The 21,581-nt window shown below is 47.7% G+C and overlaps 1 protein-coding gene and 2 non-coding genes across 3 annotated transcripts in view; 2 read left to right on the top strand and 1 right to left on the bottom strand.

The window, feature by feature from the left end:
- The window catches only part of Vac14 (VAC14 component of PIKFYVE complex), a 96,662-nt gene that overhangs the window by 67,578 nt on the left and 7,503 nt on the right, over positions 1 to 21,581 (bottom strand). The window contains exons 2-10 of the mRNA XM_021169610.3: positions 15,560 to 15,710; positions 15,120 to 15,287; positions 14,210 to 14,272; positions 13,330 to 13,437; positions 12,544 to 12,653; positions 12,242 to 12,348; positions 11,256 to 11,390; positions 10,692 to 10,844; positions 3,061 to 3,121 (exon numbers count right to left, since the gene is read on the bottom strand). Coding sequence (XP_021025269.1) covers positions 3,061 to 3,121; positions 10,692 to 10,844; positions 11,256 to 11,390; positions 12,242 to 12,348; positions 12,544 to 12,653; positions 13,330 to 13,437; positions 14,210 to 14,272; positions 15,120 to 15,287; positions 15,560 to 15,710 — 1,056 coding nt within the window. The remainder of the gene's footprint in view (positions 1 to 3,060; positions 3,122 to 10,691; positions 10,845 to 11,255; positions 11,391 to 12,241; positions 12,349 to 12,543; positions 12,654 to 13,329; positions 13,438 to 14,209; positions 14,273 to 15,119; positions 15,288 to 15,559; positions 15,711 to 21,581) is intronic.
- Trnag-gcc (transfer RNA glycine (anticodon GCC)) lies at positions 16,420 to 16,490 on the top strand. Its single transcript has one exon. It is a non-coding gene; the product is annotated as a tRNA-Gly (tRNA).
- Positions 17,116 to 17,186, top strand: Trnag-gcc (transfer RNA glycine (anticodon GCC)). Its single transcript has one exon. It is a non-coding gene; the product is annotated as a tRNA-Gly (tRNA).

Consider the following 21,581-nt stretch of genomic DNA (forward strand, 5'->3'; position numbering starts at 1 on the left):
TGCCTGGGCGGAGTCTAGATAGTCTGAGTCACACTTCTTTTCTCCTTGCAGTCCAACTTAGGAATGAGCCAGCACAATCTGGTTTAGTGTTAGCTAACACCTAGAGGCTGCCCTTCCCATCCCTCTCATCTGTTCCATCCTGTCCATCAGAAAAGCTGCCAAAACTGCATGGTACTGGTACAGTCACAGACAGGTAGATCAATGGAAATTAATCCACACACCTATGGTTACTAGATCTTTGACAAGGGAGCTAAAACCATCTAATGGAAAAAGGACAGCATTTTCAACAAATGGTGCTGGCACAACTGGCGGTTATCATGTAGAAGAATGTGAACTGATCCATTCTTATCTCCTTATACAAAGCTCAAGTCTAAGTGGATCAAAGACCTCCACATAAGACCAGAGACACTGAAATTAATAGAGGAGAAAGTAGGGGAAAGCCTCGAAGATATGGGCACAGGAGAAAAATTCCTAAACAGAACAGCAATGGCTTGTGCTGTAAAATCAAGAATTGACAAATGGGACCTCATAAAATTGCAAAGCTTCTGTAAGGCAAAGGACACTGTCAATAAGACAAAAAGGCCACCAACAGATTGGGAAAGGATTTTTACCAATCCTAAATCTGATAGGGGACTAATATCCAATATATACAGAGAGCTCAAGAAGTTGGGCTCCAGAAATTCAAATAACCCCATTAAAAAATGAGGTTCAGAGCTAAACAAAGAATTCTCAACTGAGGAATACCGAATGGCTGACAAGCACCTGAAAACATGTTCAACATCCTTAATCATCAGGGAAATGCAAATCAAAACAACCTTGAGATTCCACCTCACACCAGTCAGAATGGCTAAGATCAAAAATTCAGGTGACAGCAGATGCTGGCGAGGATGTGCAGAAAGAGGAACACTCCTCCATTGCTGGTGGGATTGCAAGCTTGTACAACCACTCTGGAAGTCAATCTGGAGGTTCCTCAGAAAATTGGACATAATACTACCGGAAGATCCAGCAATACCTCTCCTGGGCATATACCCAAGAAGAAGTTTCAACTGGTAATAAGAACACATGCTCCACTATGTTTATAGCAGCCTTATTTATAATAGCCAGAAGCTGGAAAGAACCCAGATGTCCCTCAATAGAAGAATGAAGACAGAAAATGTGGTACATTTACACAATGGAGTACTACTCAGCTATTAAAAACAATGGATTTATGAAATTCTTGGACAAATGGATGTATCTGGAGAATATCATCCTGAGTGAGGTAACCTAATCACAAAAGAAGTCACTTGATATGCACTCACTGATAATGGATATTAGCCCAGAAACATAGAACACCCAAGAAACAATTTGCAAAACACAAGAAAGTCAAGAAAAGGAAAGACCAATGGGTGGATACTTCATTCCTCCTTAGAATAGGGAACAAAATACCCGTGAAAGGAGTTACAGAGACAAAGTTTGGAGCTAAGACGAAAGGATGGACTATCCAGAGACTGCCCCACCCGGGGATCCATTCCATAATCAGCCACCAAACCCAGATACTATTGCATATGTCAGAAAGATTTGCTGAAGGGACCCTGTTATAGCTGTCTTATATGAGGCTATGCTAGTGCCTGGCAAATACAGAAGTGGATGTTCACTGTCATCTATAAGATGGAACACAGGACCCCCCCAATGGAGAAGCTAGAGAAAGCACCCAAAGAGCTGAAGGGGGTCTGAAACCCTATAGGTGGAATAACAATATGAACTAACCAGTACCCCCAGAGCACGTGTCTCTAGCTGCATATGTAGCAGAAGATGGCCTAGTCGGCCATCATTGGGAAGAGAGGCCCCTTGGTATTGCAAACTTTATATGCCCCAGTGTAGGGGAATGCCAGGGCCAAGAAGCGGGAGTGGGTGGGTAGGGAAGCAGGGCGGAGGGAGGGTATAGGGAACTTTTGGGATAGCATTTGAAATGTATATAAAGAAAATATCTAATAAAAAATAAATAAAAAGACACGAGAAAACAAACAAACAAAAAACAAAACCAAAAGGAAAAGCTGCCAAGCCTCCTTCTCAAACACATCTTCCATCCTGCCAGCTTCTCAGTCCAAGCCGCTGTCCCTTCTTCCCAGCCACATGACCTTCCCCTAAATCCATTCTGTATAGAGTAGCCTATTTCCCCACTCTTCTTCATCCCTAAAATAGATATAATGGTTCTGTCAACCCTGGGACTAGCAGACCCAATGGTCTGACACAAGGTAAGCACAGAGCCCGGCTGTGGGAGTACTTCACCATTCACAGTGGCTTGGTCCCCTACCCCTTTACAGTTCTCCTGTCTCCTAGAAATCTGCTGGTTAATTTGTTGTCTGTCATTAAAGTGTATTGAAGTCAGGATCATATTTAAGGACTGACTCTTTACATTTTCTCCTTACGTGGACTGACTCCCCAGGCAATGGTTCAACGTAAAGTTCAGAGGAAATCACTGTAGAAATGTCATCCACTTTAGGCACAGGTGCTAATGCTTCAAAGAAGCAGCTTCAGCAGGCAGGTCAGCAGACACAGGCCAGGAGAGAACCATGACAGTTCTCTCCCAAGGGGTTGGCAAGGCAGGCTATGACTTTGCTCCCTGGCCTGCACTGCCCCCCTGTGGACGCCTGTCCTATGACACCCATCCCTGGGAGAAGGTGGGACCATTCTGGTGCCTGTGCCTGGATCACTCTCTTGCCTGCTGTGCCCTTCCTTCCTTCTTCCTCTCCATGCCTCCCCTGACCAGAGTCTGCCTTGCCTTGGATAAGGAAAAGATGCTGGGCAAAAGGACCTGCAGCCCCAAAGCCATCACCACACATGGCTGGGTTTCTAGGATGTGTATCTACAGACCTCCAGTGGCTTCCCATCTTTCCCAAAGGCCTTCTGTCCAGAGGCACTGGGGAGAGGGTGCCTGTGGCCCTTCAAGTTTCCTCAAATATCTCCTTTGTGTATCAGAAACTCCCCCAAAGAGTGGCCTCAGACAGTTTCCTTGGGTCTCTGCTGCAATCTCTTGCACCCAGAAAGACTTAGACCACTGGCTTTTCACAAAGCACTTACCTGGCTGAGGTGAAGACATTGATGCCACTTCCGAAGCTGGAGTCACAGGAACTTGGACCTCCTGTGGGAAGAAGAGGGACAAGGTGATGCTTCCTGAAGCCTGCCTACTTGTCTGTAGAGACAAGACCCTGCTCTTTCCTCCTCAGCACCAACTCCTCCACTTAGGCTCCTGAGAAGGAAGCCAAGGATCCAGCACTTTTGCAGGCCCCAGTGCTCAGCTAGGCTCAGGGCTCTCACAAGCTGGGGACACACTCATGATGAATACAAATGGGACATTTCAGAAAGGTCTGAAGGTCCAAGGGCAGTGGCTGTACATGACTTAAGTTATGCAACATCGTGGCCAGCAGGGAATGCAGGTCAAGTTCACAATATGACGAAACAGAAGAAAATGCGAGTGTTGGCTAGGTGCACATCACTGGCAGAAATGTGAAGTGGTGTTGCCACAGGCTGTACAACAGGCTGGAAGCTCCCCAGCAGTCCTGCTCTAAGAGCCCCACCCAAGAGCAATGCAAGTCTGCATCCTGCATCTTATGCTAGTGTGACCACCTACCATAGTCAAAAGGTGGACACAGCCCACATGCCTATGCATGGATAAACAAACTAAAATATTATTTAGCAATAAAGAGCAACAGGTTACATAGTAGATGAACTTTGACATGCTGAGTCAAAGAAGCCAATTCCAAAACTACACAGCAAGATTCCATTCACTGGAAACGATTAGAACAGGCGAGTCTGGAGACAGAAGGTAGGTTAGAGGTTACAGAGTACTGGAGAATTTTGGGAGTGTGGGGTGTGCTGGGCAAGGACTTTAGGTTGTTGATGATGTTCTAAAATTGGTTGTGATAATTATACACTCAGTGAATGAACAAAAGTTGCTAATTGTACATGTTCAGCTGGGTATGTAGAGTTTATAAAACCTCAATAAAAGGGTTAAAATGATTCTGGGAAAGAATTGTAGCCTTGAACTCTGCACAAGTCCCTTAGCATGTAGCCAATTCAAAACCTTTACTACACTTAGCTTTCTGCTGCAAAACTCAAGCAGGACAGGACTGAGATAATCCCAACCTTTTCCTTTGGCGCTTAATTAAGTTATCTAAAGAGCCAAGACTTTGTGCATCTGGAAGGCTGCCAGTGGGTTCTCTTCTAACCCCAGTACTGGCCAGGCAATGACCACTGCTCAGAGTATGAAGGAAAGGAGGAGGGGTCAGCAGCGTGAGGTGCTCAGATATGGGGTCATTACCACCAGTCAGTGCTGAGCCAATGCAGCCCCAACAGGATGCACTGCAGACAAAGGACTTCGATCGCATCTTTCCAAAGTGCTTAACTTCAGGATGCATGAGAGAAATGTGAGTCCAACTCGTGTGGAGAGGTGGTCAGCAAAGTGACCAGCCAGCCCTTCATAAGTGTCAAGACTGGAGGTGATTCAGAGGACAGCAATAGGTGTAGTGTGGAGTTTTACCTATAAAGGGACAGGAGGGGACAAATGGGGTCAGCAGTGTCCTAACATATTTCCAGACAGCTCAGAGAATATACATAAGGATCTCTTTTATTCATTTTCCGTACACTTAAAGTGATCTTCTAACCTGAGGAGAATAGTTAGACGATGGCGTGCCAGTCGTGGGGGCTGAGAAACCGAGGACACTTCCATGACGTGCTCTAAGCCAGACAGCAGCAGGAGCCTGCAATTTCCCAGAGTCTCACACACACACACATACACACACACACACACACTGAGAAAGAACAAGAGGAGGCAGGGGGCAGACAGAGACGGAGAAAAAATTGTCATAGTTTCTGCCTGGGATCTTTGTCACAGTCAGGCTTGAGTTCAAAATTTCTTGACAAGGGTGACAATTTCTCAACCAGGCCAACAGGCAAAAATTATAAAGGAAAAGACCTGAGAAGCTAATGGAAATTGAAACCTGATTTTAAAGTTGCTGGGAGAATACATTTATAATGCTTTCACTGTCAGAACCAACACAGAATCAACACAGCACACAGTTCCTCCAAGTCAAGCCAAGGAAAGTCACTTAGGGATGCACCTGCCTAACATGAATGAGGCCAAGGGTTTGGTTTCTGTTGCACACCCATGTGTACACATGTAACACACACACGCGCGCGCACACACATACACACACACACACGCACACACGCAAATAAAATTTAAAAAAAAAAAGGAAAGCAGCTGAAAGATGAATGTTCAAGTTCCTGACAAAGCATTTATTCATTTATGTAGCAAATGCTTCCATGGCTGTTGGGATGCATTGAGGAACACTTGTAAACAGGCAACAGATGTTAGCTCACTTACTGTGACAGGCTGACAGTGCCATGACTGTCAGAATAGAGGTGAAGAAGGGAGGCAAGGTCAGAAGATTGGCTCTAACAGGGGCTGGGTTCCAGACCCAGGGCTGGGTGTCACTGTGCAGCATTCTGAGGAGGGCAAGCTGCTCTAAGAGGCTAGGAACCGCAGGAAATTGTCTGACTGCAGAGTAAGATGTTTTCGCTCACTCACCAGGGCCTGAACATTTAAGAGATGCCTCACTGCCATGGAAGGCTGGGAGGGAGCTCAGGCATCTCCACGCTGGAAGTGCTTTTGCAGCCACTGGCCCTCCCAGGGTCAGTTCAGCACTATGGACTCACGTGGAAAGTGCCCCATTCTACAGGTTCCTGCACACGCTAAGCAAGTGTGCTATGACTAGAGCCACACCTCCAGTCACTCTTCCTGCTTTTAGCTGGAATTTTGTATAAGGAGGAGCTGTCCTTTCTTTGTCACTCGTTCATTCATTCAGCCATTTATATCAAACATTAGGGAGTTATAGATATTTCTTCTGTGTGGCTTTGTTTGCTTTATTCTGACTTTTTAAAGACAAGGTCTCATGTAGCCCAGGCTGACCTTGAATTCTCCATGTAGGGAGGATCAACTTTGATTTCTTAATCCTCCTGCCTCCATAGCCCAAGGACTACAGTGCAGCATCAATCCAGCTGTTCTGTTACAGATGACGACTACCATTGTCCCTACTGTCATTCAAAAGTTTTAAAGTTTACAAATAAAATATTTTCTAAAAATAACAAACCAAGTTTTTAGCCTATTCCAAAAATAGCCTATCGTCTTTCTTCCTCCTGGTAAAGGGGATCTTTATTTCTGTGTTAAGTAAGAGGCCCACATTGCCACCTGCCTTCTCTAGTCACAGGAGCGGAGGAGGGAAGGCTATGGCAGCAGGCCAAGCCTGTTGTGGCATTCACCCTACTTATGTCATGGTGCGCAGGGCCTGGAGGCAGGTGGAAAGAGGATGCAGTGAGTGATGGGAAGGGCAGGCTGACCCACAGCTAGGGTCCGTACCCTTGAAGTCCACCCTCCTTGTCTTATAGGAAGCCACACATCTGTGAATAAAATGTCAGGGTACCAAGCCTGAATCTCCAATCGCCTCAGCCAGAGCCTCTGTTTCCACCCAGTCCCCTTTCCATGAGCAACACAGACAGACACGACTCGGCAGGAATGGTGCTCGGCCAGAGGCTGACATGGGAGGATGCAGAGTTGAATCCTGGCTTGGGTGACACAGCAAGGACCTGTCTCAAGAAGAAAGAAGACAGGTGTAGGTAGAACTCACCATGAGGCAGTTCGCCACGGGATTACCTGCTGCAGGTCAGCTCCACCAATGGATGCTTTGGCCAGTCACTCACTGGGGAGGTGGCTTGTGGGGAAAACAGGACCTTTGTGTGATTTCCAGTATCTTCCCCAGGATAATTTTTTGCATAAGTATGTGTGTGTTGTGTGTATACATGTGTGTGAGTCCACTTTTGTGGACGACCCTGTGTGTGGAGGCCAGATTCGGATGTCAGGTGTCCTCCTTTTCATTTTCTATACTGAGATGTTTTCTGCTGAATATGGAGCCTGCTGATTAGACATGGCTAGCTAGCCACTTCCTCTGGGGATCCTGTTTCTACCTCCCTAGAACTGATGTGTGCCACTATGTCTACCTTTTATGTCAGTCCTGGGGATCCAAACTCTAGGCCTCAGGCTTTACCTACTGAGCCATCTCTTCAGCTCCGATCCGGTCTCTTAACATTTTGAGGGAGGAAATAAGACAGACAGTAATATAATGACCATTCAGTCAAGTGCACTGTATGTACCTTGTTCCTGGCTCTAAATGGAGAAAAAAACAAAACAAAACAAATCCAAAAGTCCAACAAAATAAATCACAAATCCACGGGGAACTATAAGCCCTGAATGGACACTGGATCACATTAGGGCAGGGGTCCTCAACCTTCATGTTGCTGGGGTTAGAGACTGGCATTCAGCAGCAAGCCTTAAAAATTTACAAATGTATCTTTAAGAAACAACCACAGATGTTTGTAAAAACTTTTTTTCTGCATGAAAGTTCTTTTTAGCAAGGATTACAGGATTAAGATGGAATTAGAAGTAGCTCAGTGATTTATGATAGATTGGTTAAACAGATTAGAGCTTTATCTATCTGATGGAATGATACAAGGTCAGTGCATTAATAGGAAGCACAGTTTAATGAATTGGGAGATGATGAACTACATCCTCAAAGACAAAAGACGTATTTGAATTACCAGTCCAGAGGCTGGCTTTATTAATATACCTAATTATACAATGCTGGCTAAGAGGGAAAGTCAGCATATACTGTGATTTAAAAAACTGTACAGAAACAGCCCCAATATCCACACAGTGGAAGAAATAACTCTAATATCTACTCACACAATGCAACAGTGTTCATCTATAAAGAGAAGTGAAGTACTAATGTATGCTAACATGAAGAAACTTTGAAAAGTGAAGTTAAGGTAGCTAGATATGATCGGGTACATATTGTATGATTCCATTATATGGAATGCTCATAACAGGCAGGCCCACAGGGCTGAAGGCAGCACAGGGCTGGGGAGGGTATGAGAATCTCACGGGGGGATGGTAGAAATGTTTTGGAAATGGATAGTATCAATGGTTGTACTACTTTGTGAAGATATTAAAACAAGTAAGTTGTACACTTTAAAATAATATCAATTAAAAAAATAAATTAGTGCAGATTAGTGCTGACTAACCTGGAAAGATGTGTACTATTGATGAAAAAAGTTCAAGCTGTAAGGATTCCATTTGTGTGTGTGTGTGTAAAAACAAAATGCAAGAGATACAAGTGTATATTCATACATTAAGACAAAACAGAAACACCAAGAAACAACCCATTTCCAGTCCACTTGCACACTGAGGCTGGCAGTGGGGAGTCCTGGGTGATGCACTTCAAGTGCAGTCCTTCTACCAGCTCTCCAGGAACATGCCTTTCCTTTACAATCCGAAGGTTTGAAACAAACACGCTGTTTCAAGACCTGGGAAGCTGCGCCTGCACACTGCCCATGCTCCCTGTCCTTTGTCCAGCACAGGCCTTGCGACCATCCCCCAGTGCCAGTGCAACCTTGCTCTGTAGCTGCTCTCACAGGCAGATCTGCGTCTGATTTGTCTGTACTTGCAACACCCATAGACAGAGCTGACAGATCCTGCCGAGTCAGATCTGCCAACAGGTGGATTTACTACAAGCACCCTGGAGCTGCCACAAGCCCGCTACTGGAATCCTCTGTATAGCCTCCCTTCTCGCTTGCTACTTATTCATTTAGAACTCAACAAAGAGAAACAAGACTGCAGAAGGCCCAGCAAGAGGGTTTTGCTATGGGAACACATATTTATGCTCTGACTTACAATGGTTCTTGATGTCCTAGGACTTAACTACCTCATGCTGCAAAGGAGGTATTCTTAGAACAACTGTGTTTTGCTTTCAATACAGAGTTTACAAAACACCACATAATGTCTCCAACAGGCTTTGTGATGGCTTTGGCCAGCTGAAAGTGCTCTAAACGTGTTCAAACGCATTGACTCCCAGTATTTTCAGCCAAAGGGTTTGTGGATCACAATTTAAGTCAACGAGCACCCATGTTTAAAAAAATACTACAGCATTTGTTGTGAAGAGTATTTGTTATACAAGCAAACATCTATTTTGGAACTCACAGCCAACCTTCAAATTAGGTGACAAGGGTTACCCCACTCAACAAGTAAGGAAACTAAGCTTTGGAAAGGCTAAAAGCATCAAGGCCAAGTGTGGAAGCTAGGACGGCTGAGATCAAAGGAGGCCAAGCAGTTTAAGGGCCAAACATGCCAGAATCAGTGCTGCAACACCCAAGACAAGTAGCAGATGACAGAGCTGGGTGGGTGGGTAGGTGAGGTGGTGGTGTAGTGGGATCAGGCCAGGCACATTGAATACCACAATGACAGTGTCAGGGAAAGGACTTTGCACTGCAATCCCATGATGGCAGGGCAATGGGGAGCTGCAGGTGGACGTGGCTTGGGGCAGAGAGTGCAGAGGAGGGGCTCTGTGGTTTGGGAGGAAGAATCAGCCCTGGAGAGTTAGAACTGTACATGTATGCTTGGATACATGCAGACATACAGAGGAGCATGCTGCATGTGTGGAGCATGCTGCATCAGCATCAGCTGAGCATGCAAGAGACTCAAAGAGGAAGACCAGACAGGAGGCACCTGTGACAGAGAGGTGGTTCTGGGCAGAATAGAAGGGGCAGATAAGGATGGGCCAAACTTGCCCATTTCCTGGCTGAGTCATCTGTCTACTAGCATGCTAGGACTCTGTCCTAGAAAAGAATGTGATTAGCTATAAGGTGAGCAAGGCTGAGAATAAATGTAAATTTTCTCTTTCCAGGAGATGTCAAAAAGTACACAAGCTACTGCACTGGCCAGGTCTCCCTCTTGCTGGTGAGAAATCTACCACAGAACCAACAGTGCTCCACCAATGCTCCTGCCATGTGTTTTATTGCTCTGGCTCTGGCACAGCTGTAACCTGGTACCCAACAGGTCCAGCAACGTAGCTCATTTTCTCTTCTACCAGCCAAACCCACAGGAGGCGGCCCTGTGACCTGGCAGAAGGCTGTCTGCTAATCCGTCAAGGAGTCAGCAAGCACAGCAAGCACGTGCCATGGCTATGGCGTTTCTCTTGCCCAAATGTAGGTTCCAGACCCTGCTCTGTCACCCTCAGCCATCTGCACAGGGCGTGCATCCATTTGCTCTCTGACTGAAAAGGAGGACTCCCCCTGAGGTGGTCAGAGACACCGAGGCAGAGGTCCAGGAGATAAGACCAGCAGGGCTTTAGAGGCAAAGTCTATCTCCAATCAGCATAAAAGAAAACCATGTCAAAAAGCATTGGAAGGACTGTTTAAAGGCAATGACTTGTGCAGTAGAAATTTCCAGTACTTAATAAACTAGCATTTTCCTGTCCTATCCTCCCTGAGAAAGGGCCAGATGCTAAGAATCAAACCAACTGTGCAGCTCGGTGCTCTTAGGTTCTTACCATGTTCCCAACAATGACTTGATGGTAGCTGATCCCAGTTGGAGATCAAGGGCAACGTGCCATGTCTTTTGAGGTGGCAAGGGTGAAGAGCATGGGCTCTGGGTGCAGCTGCCAGACACTAGTCAGCTGTCAGAGCCTGCAGGAGTGGACTAACAACAGTGCTGGGTACCACAACTAAACGAGTCAACATATGTAAATGATACTTTAAGTTTAGTCCCAGGACCTCTGTCTTCCCAGCAGCAGAAACGGGGACTCTGATGTCAGGGTACTCACCACTGGCTGTCCCCTCCTGCTTTGGCAGGGAATCCTCAGGGTTGGGTTCTGTCTGCTTCTGTGCTACCGACTTTGGCTCGTCGGGTTCATCATCCTCAGGGGTAACCAGCTTCATCAAGCTCTGGTTACACACATTGGCCACCTCCTTGATACCTGTCTACTGATGTAAGGATCACCCCTATGCAAAGACCTCCATAAGCCCAAGGCCACCAGTCTCCCTGGTCATATAGACTTAGTTCTCCCTAAGTCTCGTTCTTGTTACATGCACCCTTGTGAGATAGTCCTCTTTCTGCTCACAGGTGGCTCCTCCTCCATTTGGATATTTCTCACCCAAGACACAGAGGGATGAGCTCAGAAGGGTAGAACCTTGGTACATGAGATTGCTGCTCCATATCTGGAAGTAAGCAAGTGAGGACTGGGGACAGCCAGCATTAGTCTTGCATCTCTGGCTTTCCTAATCCACATTCAGCTTCATCTCTTGCTTCCTAGGAGTGAAGGAGCCTAAGGGAATCCTTCCCATTCACAGACCCACCACTTCAATCTCCTCTACAGAGTGAAGGATACTTTTTTTGCGGTCATCATAGGCCAAGCATGGCAGGACAGCAGTCAGGATCCCAGAGGAATAGGGCAGCATTACCCGGCCCGCCAGCTGGATGAATTCCCGCATCCAGCACATAGCCGTCAGCTGAATCAGGTCATCTGGAAGAGAAATTGGTGGCTTCTAGTGGGGCTGGCACATACACTGAGAGCTCCTCCTACCTCCCAAGCACAAAGGCTAGGCCTGGAGGCTTGACTGCTTCTAGCTATATGAATACAACATTTCCTGGGCTCCCTGCTCTCTACAGGGTTGTAAGGATAGGTTAAGAGTAAAAATCTTGCTCTGGATTTTGAAAACAGCAGCGATACCCTTCCTTCCCCAAATCTATGCCTGTTGTAATATGACACGCTTCCTTTCTAAGTGGAATTCATTTTCCTATCATTGGATCCAGAAAACTTGCTACTCTAGCCAACAGCATGTAGTCGTGTCTCTGGTTTAAGCATAGGAATCAAGAGTCCTGACAATGTCCGTGTCCTGTGTCTCTTGGAACCCTGCTGAGGCCATCCAACCTACTGGATACTGAGCTCCCATGTCAGATGTGGGTCACTGCACACCACACCTAGCTCCAACTAAGCCTGAAATCATTATGCCCAGCCTGGACATGGGAGCAAAGTCACCTAGCTGACCTGTAGGTTTTTGGCCAGTAACAAGCAGCCATTGCTGTGACTGTTTCATGTGGTTTGACAGCCAATAGATGCTGCGGGAAGGGCAATTCTGACCTCCACACGACCTATCTTTACCTAAGGCAAAGCACATCCAGGTGAAAGTGTATGCTTATCAGAGGAGAACACAGATCTCTTCTCACACCCACCACCCTACTGTTTCCAGATCCAGAGTCACATGCGGTGGCTAGGCCACATGGGTCCCCCTTCTGCCCCATACTGAAGTCTGGATATGAGAGACAGGGGCTTCTGAGGCGGCAGTTGTAGCTACAGGGCCTCCACACACTCACCTGTGGTCTGGCAGTGGATCACCAGGATGTTGGCCATCTCAGCAAACTTCACACTGGATGGGTTCTTCTTAATTTCTTTCAAGAACTCTCCAAGAACCACCTCACACCTACCAGTGAGAAAAGGAAGCATAAGCTAGCACGAAAGCCCATTTCTGCTCTGGATCAACCCTACACTCATCAGGAGGACACTGAGCAGGGGCTGGGAAGGTGAGCGTTCTACTCCTCCATGGGGAAGGATATAGGAAGAAGTTCCCACAGGGACTCGAGCGAGTGGCAGCTGCCTGCCGTTTCCCACAACTCACATTTTCCGAATCTCCTTGCCATTGTCACCCAGGATCTGGAAGAGCCCATCTAGGATCTCTGGCAGGTAATCCAGCAGGTTAATGTCTGGCACCGACACCAGAACCAGGATCTGATGGAGGGGAGTAGGAGAGGGAGAGCTGAGAGCTGGCCCGGGTGTAGCCTGGTCTCCTACTTTTCCCCTGAGACCAGCAGCAGAAGGACTAGGGTCCTGTGTCACAGCATTGCAGTATCTACATTGCAGTGCTGGCAGGAATTTTTCTGTTCAATGTGCAAGGAAGTGGGAGTTTGACTCCAGGAGGATTTGGGTGCTAGAGTAGAGGGCAACTAATAGAGAGGGCTGGATGAAGCTAGACGGTTCACAGAGGTGGAGCTGCTGGATGTGGCACTAGGGGTTTCTGAGATCCTGAGAAGTTTCAGGACAAGGAAAGAATCACATCCCTTCGGGGCAAACAGGACATACAGTAAGACAACTCTAGACAGAGTGCTTTTTGAAACAAGGTCTCACTGTGTGGTCTTAACTGGCCTGGAACTTGCTTTATTGACAAAGCTGGCCTTGAACTCACAGAGCTCTGCCTGTTTCTGCTTCCCAAGTGCTATGAATAAAGGCATGTGCCACTATGCCCAACCCACAGTGTTTTTGGTGATGAGGGTTTGAAGGTTATTAAGAGATAGAGACAAAGAGGTGTCTTTTAGTCAAAAGAATCACTGTATGTCCCCTAAGAGTCCACATGATTCCACTAGAAACTCTGGGTTGTTGGAAGAATCTACCAAGGACTGGGTCATACCCAGGAGATGATGAACTGTCGGGCGTATTGGTTGTTGGAGTAAATCCTCTCCCGCAAAAGGGGGATGAAGCCCACCAGGTCAAACTTGCTGCTTTCTGTCACAATGTCCTGTGGATTGAAGAGTGAGGGTTATGAAAAGCCAGCAGTGGGTTTGCTGTGCTGCTGGCCCTGGGCTCACTTGAGGGTCAGGTAACCATGGAGAGAAATGGCAGAGCCTAAGCCAGGTAGGAGAGGTCCCTGGAGAACCGGCATTGTGATAGGCCCAAAGCCTAACGAAATAATGGATGGTCAGCAGAGAAGTCAATAGACCTAAATGGATGGCAAAACCCTACTCTGAAGTCTGGGTCAAGGCTTGGCACCCTGTCTTGGAAGGCTGGGTCGAAGTTCAACTTAATCATTCTGAGTGGGGTAGGAAAATACGACTCTCAGCTGCTGGCCAGAAGTTATGGGCACTAAGCTGCTGTTCTTGAGGATCTGGGTTTGATTCTCAGCATCCCAGAGACTCACAACCAGCTGTAACTCTAGTTCTAGGGGATATGGCATCCTTCCCTTATCAGCTCTGCAGTGACCAGGCACACAGGTCATAGACATAGACATGCAAGCAGGAAAAGCACCTAGATATATAAAATAACAAAACAGATTCCCATCCAATCCCCACCCCAGACAGAAGATCTTCACTTAGGGGGACGGCCCAGCTCTGTACTTTGACTGTGGTAGTAACACAGCTTTACATATGTCACAGAAGCTGCATACCAAGCAGTGAGCTTTAATATGTGTATGCTATATATAAAAACAACTTACATGAGGAAAACCACCAGAATTTCTACTCTACACGCAGAGGGAATAAAGTCTAAAATACAAGAGGGATGGAGTGGGGTACCTTTAAGAGGCGGTCCAGGAGCTCAGATCCACTTTTCACATTGGGGTCTGGGTCAGCAGCCAACTATGAGGCACCAAAACAGAGAAACAGAGGCAATGTTCAGTCACAGTGAGACGCAAGCCTAGAGACCGAATGCAAAGCAACAGCCAAGGCCATGATGCAGATCAGCACAGCACGTGGTCTTTCCCAGTGTCTGACTGAGAAAGGTAGTCACAGCCAGGTACAGGAGAGTTCCCATTTGTTCAGGGGTAACCCAAGATCTGCTGGGGTTCCCAGGCCATGCTGGAACTGGGTCACACAGTTGTTCCCACTGGCTGCTCCCAGGGCACGCTTATCTTAAAAGGCTTGGTTCTCTCATGGGCCCCAGAGACAGCCGTGAGGGTGGCACTGAGAAATGGTCATGTTGTTCATTCTACAGGGGCCACTCTGCACAAGTGGGTAGGGCGACTGCCCCAGGCTGAGGAGAGAGCATCCCCACCAGGGTGAGGGAAAGGTAACCCACCAGGCTGAGAGCCAAGAAGGACAGCAATAGGGACCCTAAAGGTCTATAGGGGATCACTCTTTAGCACAGGGAACTTGTCATGACTGTCCTTCAAAGGGACAGCCTGTACTGTGGAGTCATCATTGTTACCTTTGCCTGGGAGGTTAGTGCTTCTCAAACTATGAGCCTTTCCGATAACGTGTACAGCAGGCAGACATTTCCACAGAGTGGAATGAAGGTGAACGGGGACTTAACGATACACTGATACAGGTCTATGAAAAACCAGACCTGGGCATTAAGTGGCCCCTGCAGCAGCATGCTTATCTGCTCCTGCTCCGCCTGCATCTGGGCAGTGCCCCAAGCTCTCTCTCAGGGTCCTAGAAAGTCAAGTCAGGTAGGTGGGCTGTTCTTAGCGGAATCAGAAGTTACCTTACTCAGTCCATCAAAGAGAACGTTGAAGTGCGGCAGCACGGCACCTCGGGCCACTTTGACGATGTTGTAGAGGGCCTCACAAGCGTAGTAGCGCAGCCTGCTATCTGCGTCATTAAAGCAGGTCAGCACAGGCTCTATCAGCTCCTTCAGGTAGAGCCCTGAGTCCTGTAACGAGCGAGCGGCCAGGACTAGTCAGAAGGGTTAGTCCCTCCCTTGGAGACGCTCAGGCCTCTGTGTGAGAGCTGAGCTAAAAACACTCATCCCAAGTCACCTTCTAGAAGTAGAACCACACTATGGGGACATGGCTGCCAGGCCACACGGTGATATTTGCTAGTAGTCTTAAATGCACAAGTCTGGATAAAATACACATTTGTAATGGTCCTGCTGAGGCTCAGGTAGGAAGGTACTTGGTCACCTCAATCAGAATGAAGACATACCTTCCCTAGGGCAATAGAGCAGGCTGCCAGACCGATGAGGCCCCCTTTCCGGCTGTGGGGGTGCTGGGACAGGGCAAACTCCTGAGACAGGGTCTGGATCACGTGCTTGATTTGCATGGTGTTGTTCTGGGCCACAAAGTCCCGCACCAGCCTGGAAAGAGGAAAGAGAAAGCATGGGACACACAAACCCGGGCTACTTCTGCCGTCTGGGCTCCAGGGCAGGTCCTCTCGGTTCTGCTGCTGGGTAGGTCCTAATCATTGACCTGCTCAGCGTTCAGTGAGGAGTAGTGGGGCCAGTTTACTTCTGGGAATCTGAGAGAATGTAAATTACTGTCTTAAAAAAAGCTAATACCCATTTTTATCAAACACTTGCTCAGTTCTACACTCGTGCATCTGAGGACTCCTCTGTATCTGTGTTGGGACACATGGCAAAATCAAATCACAAACAGAAAATTGTAGCAAAATAGAGTAGTGATGCCACAGAAACAGAATATGCTATCTATGTCCAGGAGACTGGTGACAGGGCAGTCCCATTTGAGATACTACTTTAAAGACATTAACAGGCAGCAATGCCTAGGTAAAGGAAGGTGGGTGTACTGCTCCATTTTGCCTACTGAAATGAAATGGGAAGGCAGGATCACGTACAGTAGAAAAGGACATCATTCAGATGACTCAAGGGCTTTTAAGGGGGAGGAGCTGTCAGATCACAGGCCCTGACTTCAGAAGCTTATAAAAAGGTTGGGAAAGAACCAATCCTGTGTGGTTTCCCAAACAGGACAAACCAGCCAGGTGAAGCCCAGTGTTTCTTCAATGAAACAGCCCTGAGAAGAGCTCTACAGACACCACACCAAACAGCTGGAGCATTGGTGGTTCAGTGGTAGAATTCTCGCCTGCCACGCGGGAGGCCCGGGTTCGATTCCCGGCCAATGCAGAGCTTGTTTTCTTTTCTTAAAAAAATTATGTTTTAAAATTTATTTGCTTTGTTACTGTTTATTTGTTTGGGGTGTGTGTGGGTCCCTTTCTGGTCAGTTTCCTCACAGAAATCATGCCAGAGGAGCCCGGTCCCTCAACCAAACAAGGCCTGAAGCAGCCCAAGGACTACAGATTTCTGCTCAGAGTTCTTAGGGAGTTGCTGGGCTCTTTGACAAGTGTGACTGGCTGCAGGAGTCTGGCTTCCTCGTCTCCACCTGAAAGAACTCCACAGTGCTGCCCTTGGTCTGGGCCAGTCGCCAGCAGGACGCAGTGTGAAAACTGAGAGCAGCACACCAGCTCCACAGCAGACGGGAGGCTAGCCCACAGTCTCCCTGTGTTTTGCTGCTGACTGAGGAGGAGGGAGTGGAGCTCTCTTTCCTGTCTCAAAGCCCAAAGGCAAATCTACTTCACATGCACACAGACCCACATTCACCCCTCACTTCCTTCTGGCTCTGGAGCTAGCTGCTCTTCTTGGAGCTAAGCTGATGTGGCAGTATCATAAACTGGACTATGACTCAACATATACACATGGAGGCCCAGGGATGAGGTTATAGGGAGGTGCCACACAGCTGCTCACAGCTGGAGCATTGGTGGTTCAGTGGTAGAATTCTCGCCTGCCACGCGGGAGGCCCGGGTTCGATTCCCGGCCAATGCAGTAGCAATCCTTTTAATTCTAAGAGATGAAAATTTCACACTGCCTAATAAAATTTTAAGTATTTTTTTTTAAAAAAGGAAATGACTTGGTTTTGGCCTGTTTTTAAATGTTCCTCATGGAAAAGCATTTTATAAATTCCACAAAGATCCAGAACCTGTGCGTCCTTCTTGAAGGATCAAGAACATGGGGCTACACCACAGTTACTGAGAGTGAGTAACTGTGCCTCCCACTCCTGCCCAGAAGCTGAGTTCTGCTTTTGCCTGCACAAGGCGCAGCAGCACCTGGAATGTGGATACCGTCCAGGCTAGGCCAGGACTCAAGAGGAGAGCCAGTCTCCCTCCCAGTCATCCCTGAGACAAGCTCCTCTTCTGTCCTTTACAGATTCCTGGACATTCATGGAGCAGATGTCAGCCCTGCACAGACTCATTCTCTGGCTTTGAAGGATGCTATGCTGGGGTAGGTGGAGGATGACAGTACAAACCCATCAAGAGTGGACAGCAAGGTGAGGAAGGCGGGAAAGCTGGGGTCTAATCGGCGAGATATGTTGTGGTCCTATGCAAGTATGCCTGGGAGAGGGTTCGGAAACATGAGGAGGTGTTCATTTGGGCTGAGGCGAGATGGGCAAACAGTTGGCAAGGCCAAGGTGGAGGAGAAAGGTTTGGAAAGGTGCAAGCAGTGGGCAGTCCTGAAGGCTTGGCAAAGCAATCCCATCTCCCTCTCGTGGCCATGAGGAGCCATGGAAAGTGGCCTGCAGGGGATGGATGGGAACCTGAAGAATGATCTGTAGTTGTGGGGGCTAGAAATTTGAGGCAGTAAGGAAGCTCTGAAGACAGCACAGGCTCCCACAAAGATCTACTGGAAAGGGGGAGAAGGCATGTGGCCTTGGTGCCAGAGCCACCACTTTCAATAACAGGAGGTTTTAAAGAAGATGGATGGTGGGGGCAATTCATGAGCTCAGTGGCACCTTTCTCCCACCAACTTGGAAACTTATCAGGGCTTAATTCGGTCACCCCAGGCCACAACAAAGGCCATTAAAGACCCATGGCCACAGGGACCATTACATTAAGTATACGTTTCTGTATCTTCTGGGAAAACAAGTGCAAAGCAATTGCACCCCCTGGAGGGGAAACTACTCTAGCACCTTCTCATCAGTATTATGAGCTCAAACAGCACGGGGGCAGCCTGGGGCCAATCTTGTTTCATGAATCAAGGCCACCCTTAGTCAAGACAGGCTGCATGACCTTCTAGCCTGCCCACTCTCCCTCTCCCACTTCCACCAGCTGCAGCTTCCTAGGGGGCCTAGTTCTCTCACATTCAGGTCTGTTCTCCTCAGATGCCCTGCCTCTACACCTTCCTGCACTTTCATGGTGTGAGGTGTTAGTCCTCCTTGGCACCCAGAAGCACTTAGTGCCCAGAAGTGTACTGATTGGTGCCACCTTCTACCTCCATAAAGCTTGACCAGGGCTTTGGGCACTGCCCCCTTTGCAATTCTAGTACCAGCTGTCTCCAGCCCAATTTTTTTGCAACCAACAGCTGGTCAATCAGTAAACACCCGCCAGTGGAGTCAGTCTTCAAAGGCTGGCAGAGATGATGAGGGCACAGCAAACATGGGTGAAGCCTTGTGCTGCCATGTTGCTTGCATGGGAAAACATGACCTGGGGGTTAACTGATGTAGCTTCCGACAGTGCTGAGGTCCTTCTAATCTTATCACAAGTTAGCACGTGCAAACGGCACCTTTCCTGCAAACTCAAAACACACACTGAGAAGAGCCCAGTCCTCCATAGCCACGTCTACTGACTGTAGAAACGTGTGTGTGTGCGCGCACACACACACACCACACACGTGACTTGAAGTGCTCCTGCTGAGGGTCAGCTGCACTCTAAAACTGTGCCTTCAGCCAGCCAGTGCCTCGGTCTCATGACTTCACAGGGACAGTGCAGAGAAGAAAAGCAACCACAAGGGGAGCAGAGTAAGTGAAGTTCAACAGCAGGTTCCCCAGCTTCAGGCTTAGTCTTCTTCAAAGACAACAGGCTGCCTCTGCTTTCATCTACTGCTTGGGAGACAGAAGTGGGGGGTCTTTGGCTGAACTCATTTTTGAAGTTAATATCTGGCCTAGAAACTCCCCTATCCCTGGGGTCCTTCAATGACACAAAGGACTCAGGATTTACTGTTCTATACTCCAAAGAAGAGATGCTGCTACTGCCTGGTTTCCCAATAAAGTATTGGGAAAAAAATGGTTCAACAAGCCGATTCCCTGGTAGCACTATGTCCTTTAGTGGCTTAAGAGCTTCTGCTTGCAATTGGCTGGAGGTATAGGGGGCTGGTAGAGACGCCCAAAAGACATAAGCACCAGGGTGGGCCAGCACCAAGTTTAACAACTGCCCATGATATCAAAGAGGCTGCTACATTGATTGCTCCCTTGGTAGAGGGAACTACAGCTCCATAGGATATTTTTGGATTGCTATCAGCCAAGAAAAAACCTGGAGCCACACTGTGTGCTACATAGTCCCAGCCTGCACTGACACCTTCAGGCTCTGGAACACAGTACGGTGACATCACAGGCTATACAAGGCTTGGTAAGTCAGCAAGCACTCTTGCGATGCTGCAGACTTCCCTGGTCAGTTACTGGAGCTACATCATCCTCAACTTCAAGATCTGAACAACCTTAGGGAGAGTAAGTCCACTTCTCAGGATCACAGAAGGTTTGAACCCTTGACATCAACAAGGTATTATGTCCTTTAAACTGTAACACAGTTTCCTCCTCCTCTCTCCTGAGGCCCTTTTAGCTGGAAAGTGACCATATTCTATAACAATTCTTGTGTAGACTCAGCCCATCAGGTGACTCAGTCAAAGGACTCAGGATTTACTACTGTTCTATACTCCAAAGAAGAGATGCTGCTACTGCCTGGTTTCCCTACATATTGGGAAAAAATGGCTCAACAAGCCCTTTCTGTAGGTCATCCCCCTGCTGCTCAGTGTTTAGACATCTCCCCTCCATACACACAGCGAGTGCAGACAAGCCACATCCTCAAGACATTCTGAATTAAGCCTTCTACTGTGGAGATAAAGAATTTACTATCCACCAGGCAAGCGCTGGCTGTTTACACTAGTGTACTGGCTACTTTTATATCAACTTGACACAAGCTTAGAGTCATCTGAGAGGAGGGAACCTTAGTTGAGAAAATACCTTCAGATGATCAAGCAGAAAGGGACCAGCCCATTGTGGGTGGGGACACCCCACCCCACCCCTGGTGGTCCTGGGTACTAGAACAAAGCAGGCTGAACAAGCCCCGAGGAGCAAGCCTGTATGCAGCACCCCTCCATGGTCTGAGTCAGCTCCAGATTCCTGCCCTGTTTGAGTTCCTGTTCTTACTTCCTTTGACGACGAACAGTGTCGTGGAAACTAAGCCAAATAACCCCTTTCCTCCCCAAGCTGCTTTGGTCATGGTATTTCACCACAGCAAATGATAATCCTAAGATAATGGGTAATCAAACTGAAACCTAAAAGTGCCGCCCAGTCTGGTACTTACTCTTTGATCTCGTTTACAGATGAAGAAGCTAAGCAACACAAGGCCACACAGCTTTGTGAAAGATTCACAAGGACTTCACTTTTAAAAAGAGAATTGGATAAGGAGCATCACATATTCTGCAGTGCAGAACCAGGAGATAATGCGCTCTACACACACCACCCAAGACAGTGCTCACTCAACACGCTGGCTGAGGAGAAAGGTAAGCCAGAGCTGACACTCATGCCTTTGTTGTGAAGCTTGCAGCCTATGCCTGGGGCAAACACAATTCTGTGTCTCAGCTCCCTGTGTGACTGACATCCGTATTCAGATGGCACATCCATGCAGCGATTTCCCAAAGAGAATCTGGGTAAGTATGTCTCCATCTGCTCCACCGAATGCTGGAGTAAGCTGGTTTCCATTTGCTTGCACATCACCAGAAAACTGAATGGAAATGAGCACAGGCCTCTGAGGCCAGGCCAACTGTCTTCTGACAAGGCCTGGGATTTAATTCACAGAACATACACTGAGTTAGGGGACAAAGCCAGGGGTGAGTAGAGTAAAAATACATGGTACACATGCATGAAATTATCAAGGAATAAAAATATTGTATTAAAGAAACCTAAGGGCTGGAGGGATGGCTCAGCAGTTAAGAGCAGTTGCTGCTCTTCCAGAGGACATGGGTTAGATTCCCACACTCAAACGGCAGCACACAACTGTAACTCCAGTTCCAGGCTATCTTATGGCCTCCATGGGCACTACACACACACGGTGCAGACATGCAGGGAAAACACTCATTAACACAATAAACAAAAAGTCTGATATTGCTCCCTAACCAAAAACCATACTGAGCACTCACTGGCTATGGCCGGGACAAAAGGGCACTTTG

The sequence above is a fragment of the Mus caroli genome, unplaced genomic scaffold, assembly GCF_978045245.1.
Source record: "Mus caroli unplaced genomic scaffold, Mus_caroli_1 scaffold_10, whole genome shotgun sequence".
Classification (NCBI taxonomy): Eukaryota; Metazoa; Chordata; class Mammalia; order Rodentia; family Muridae; genus Mus; species Mus caroli.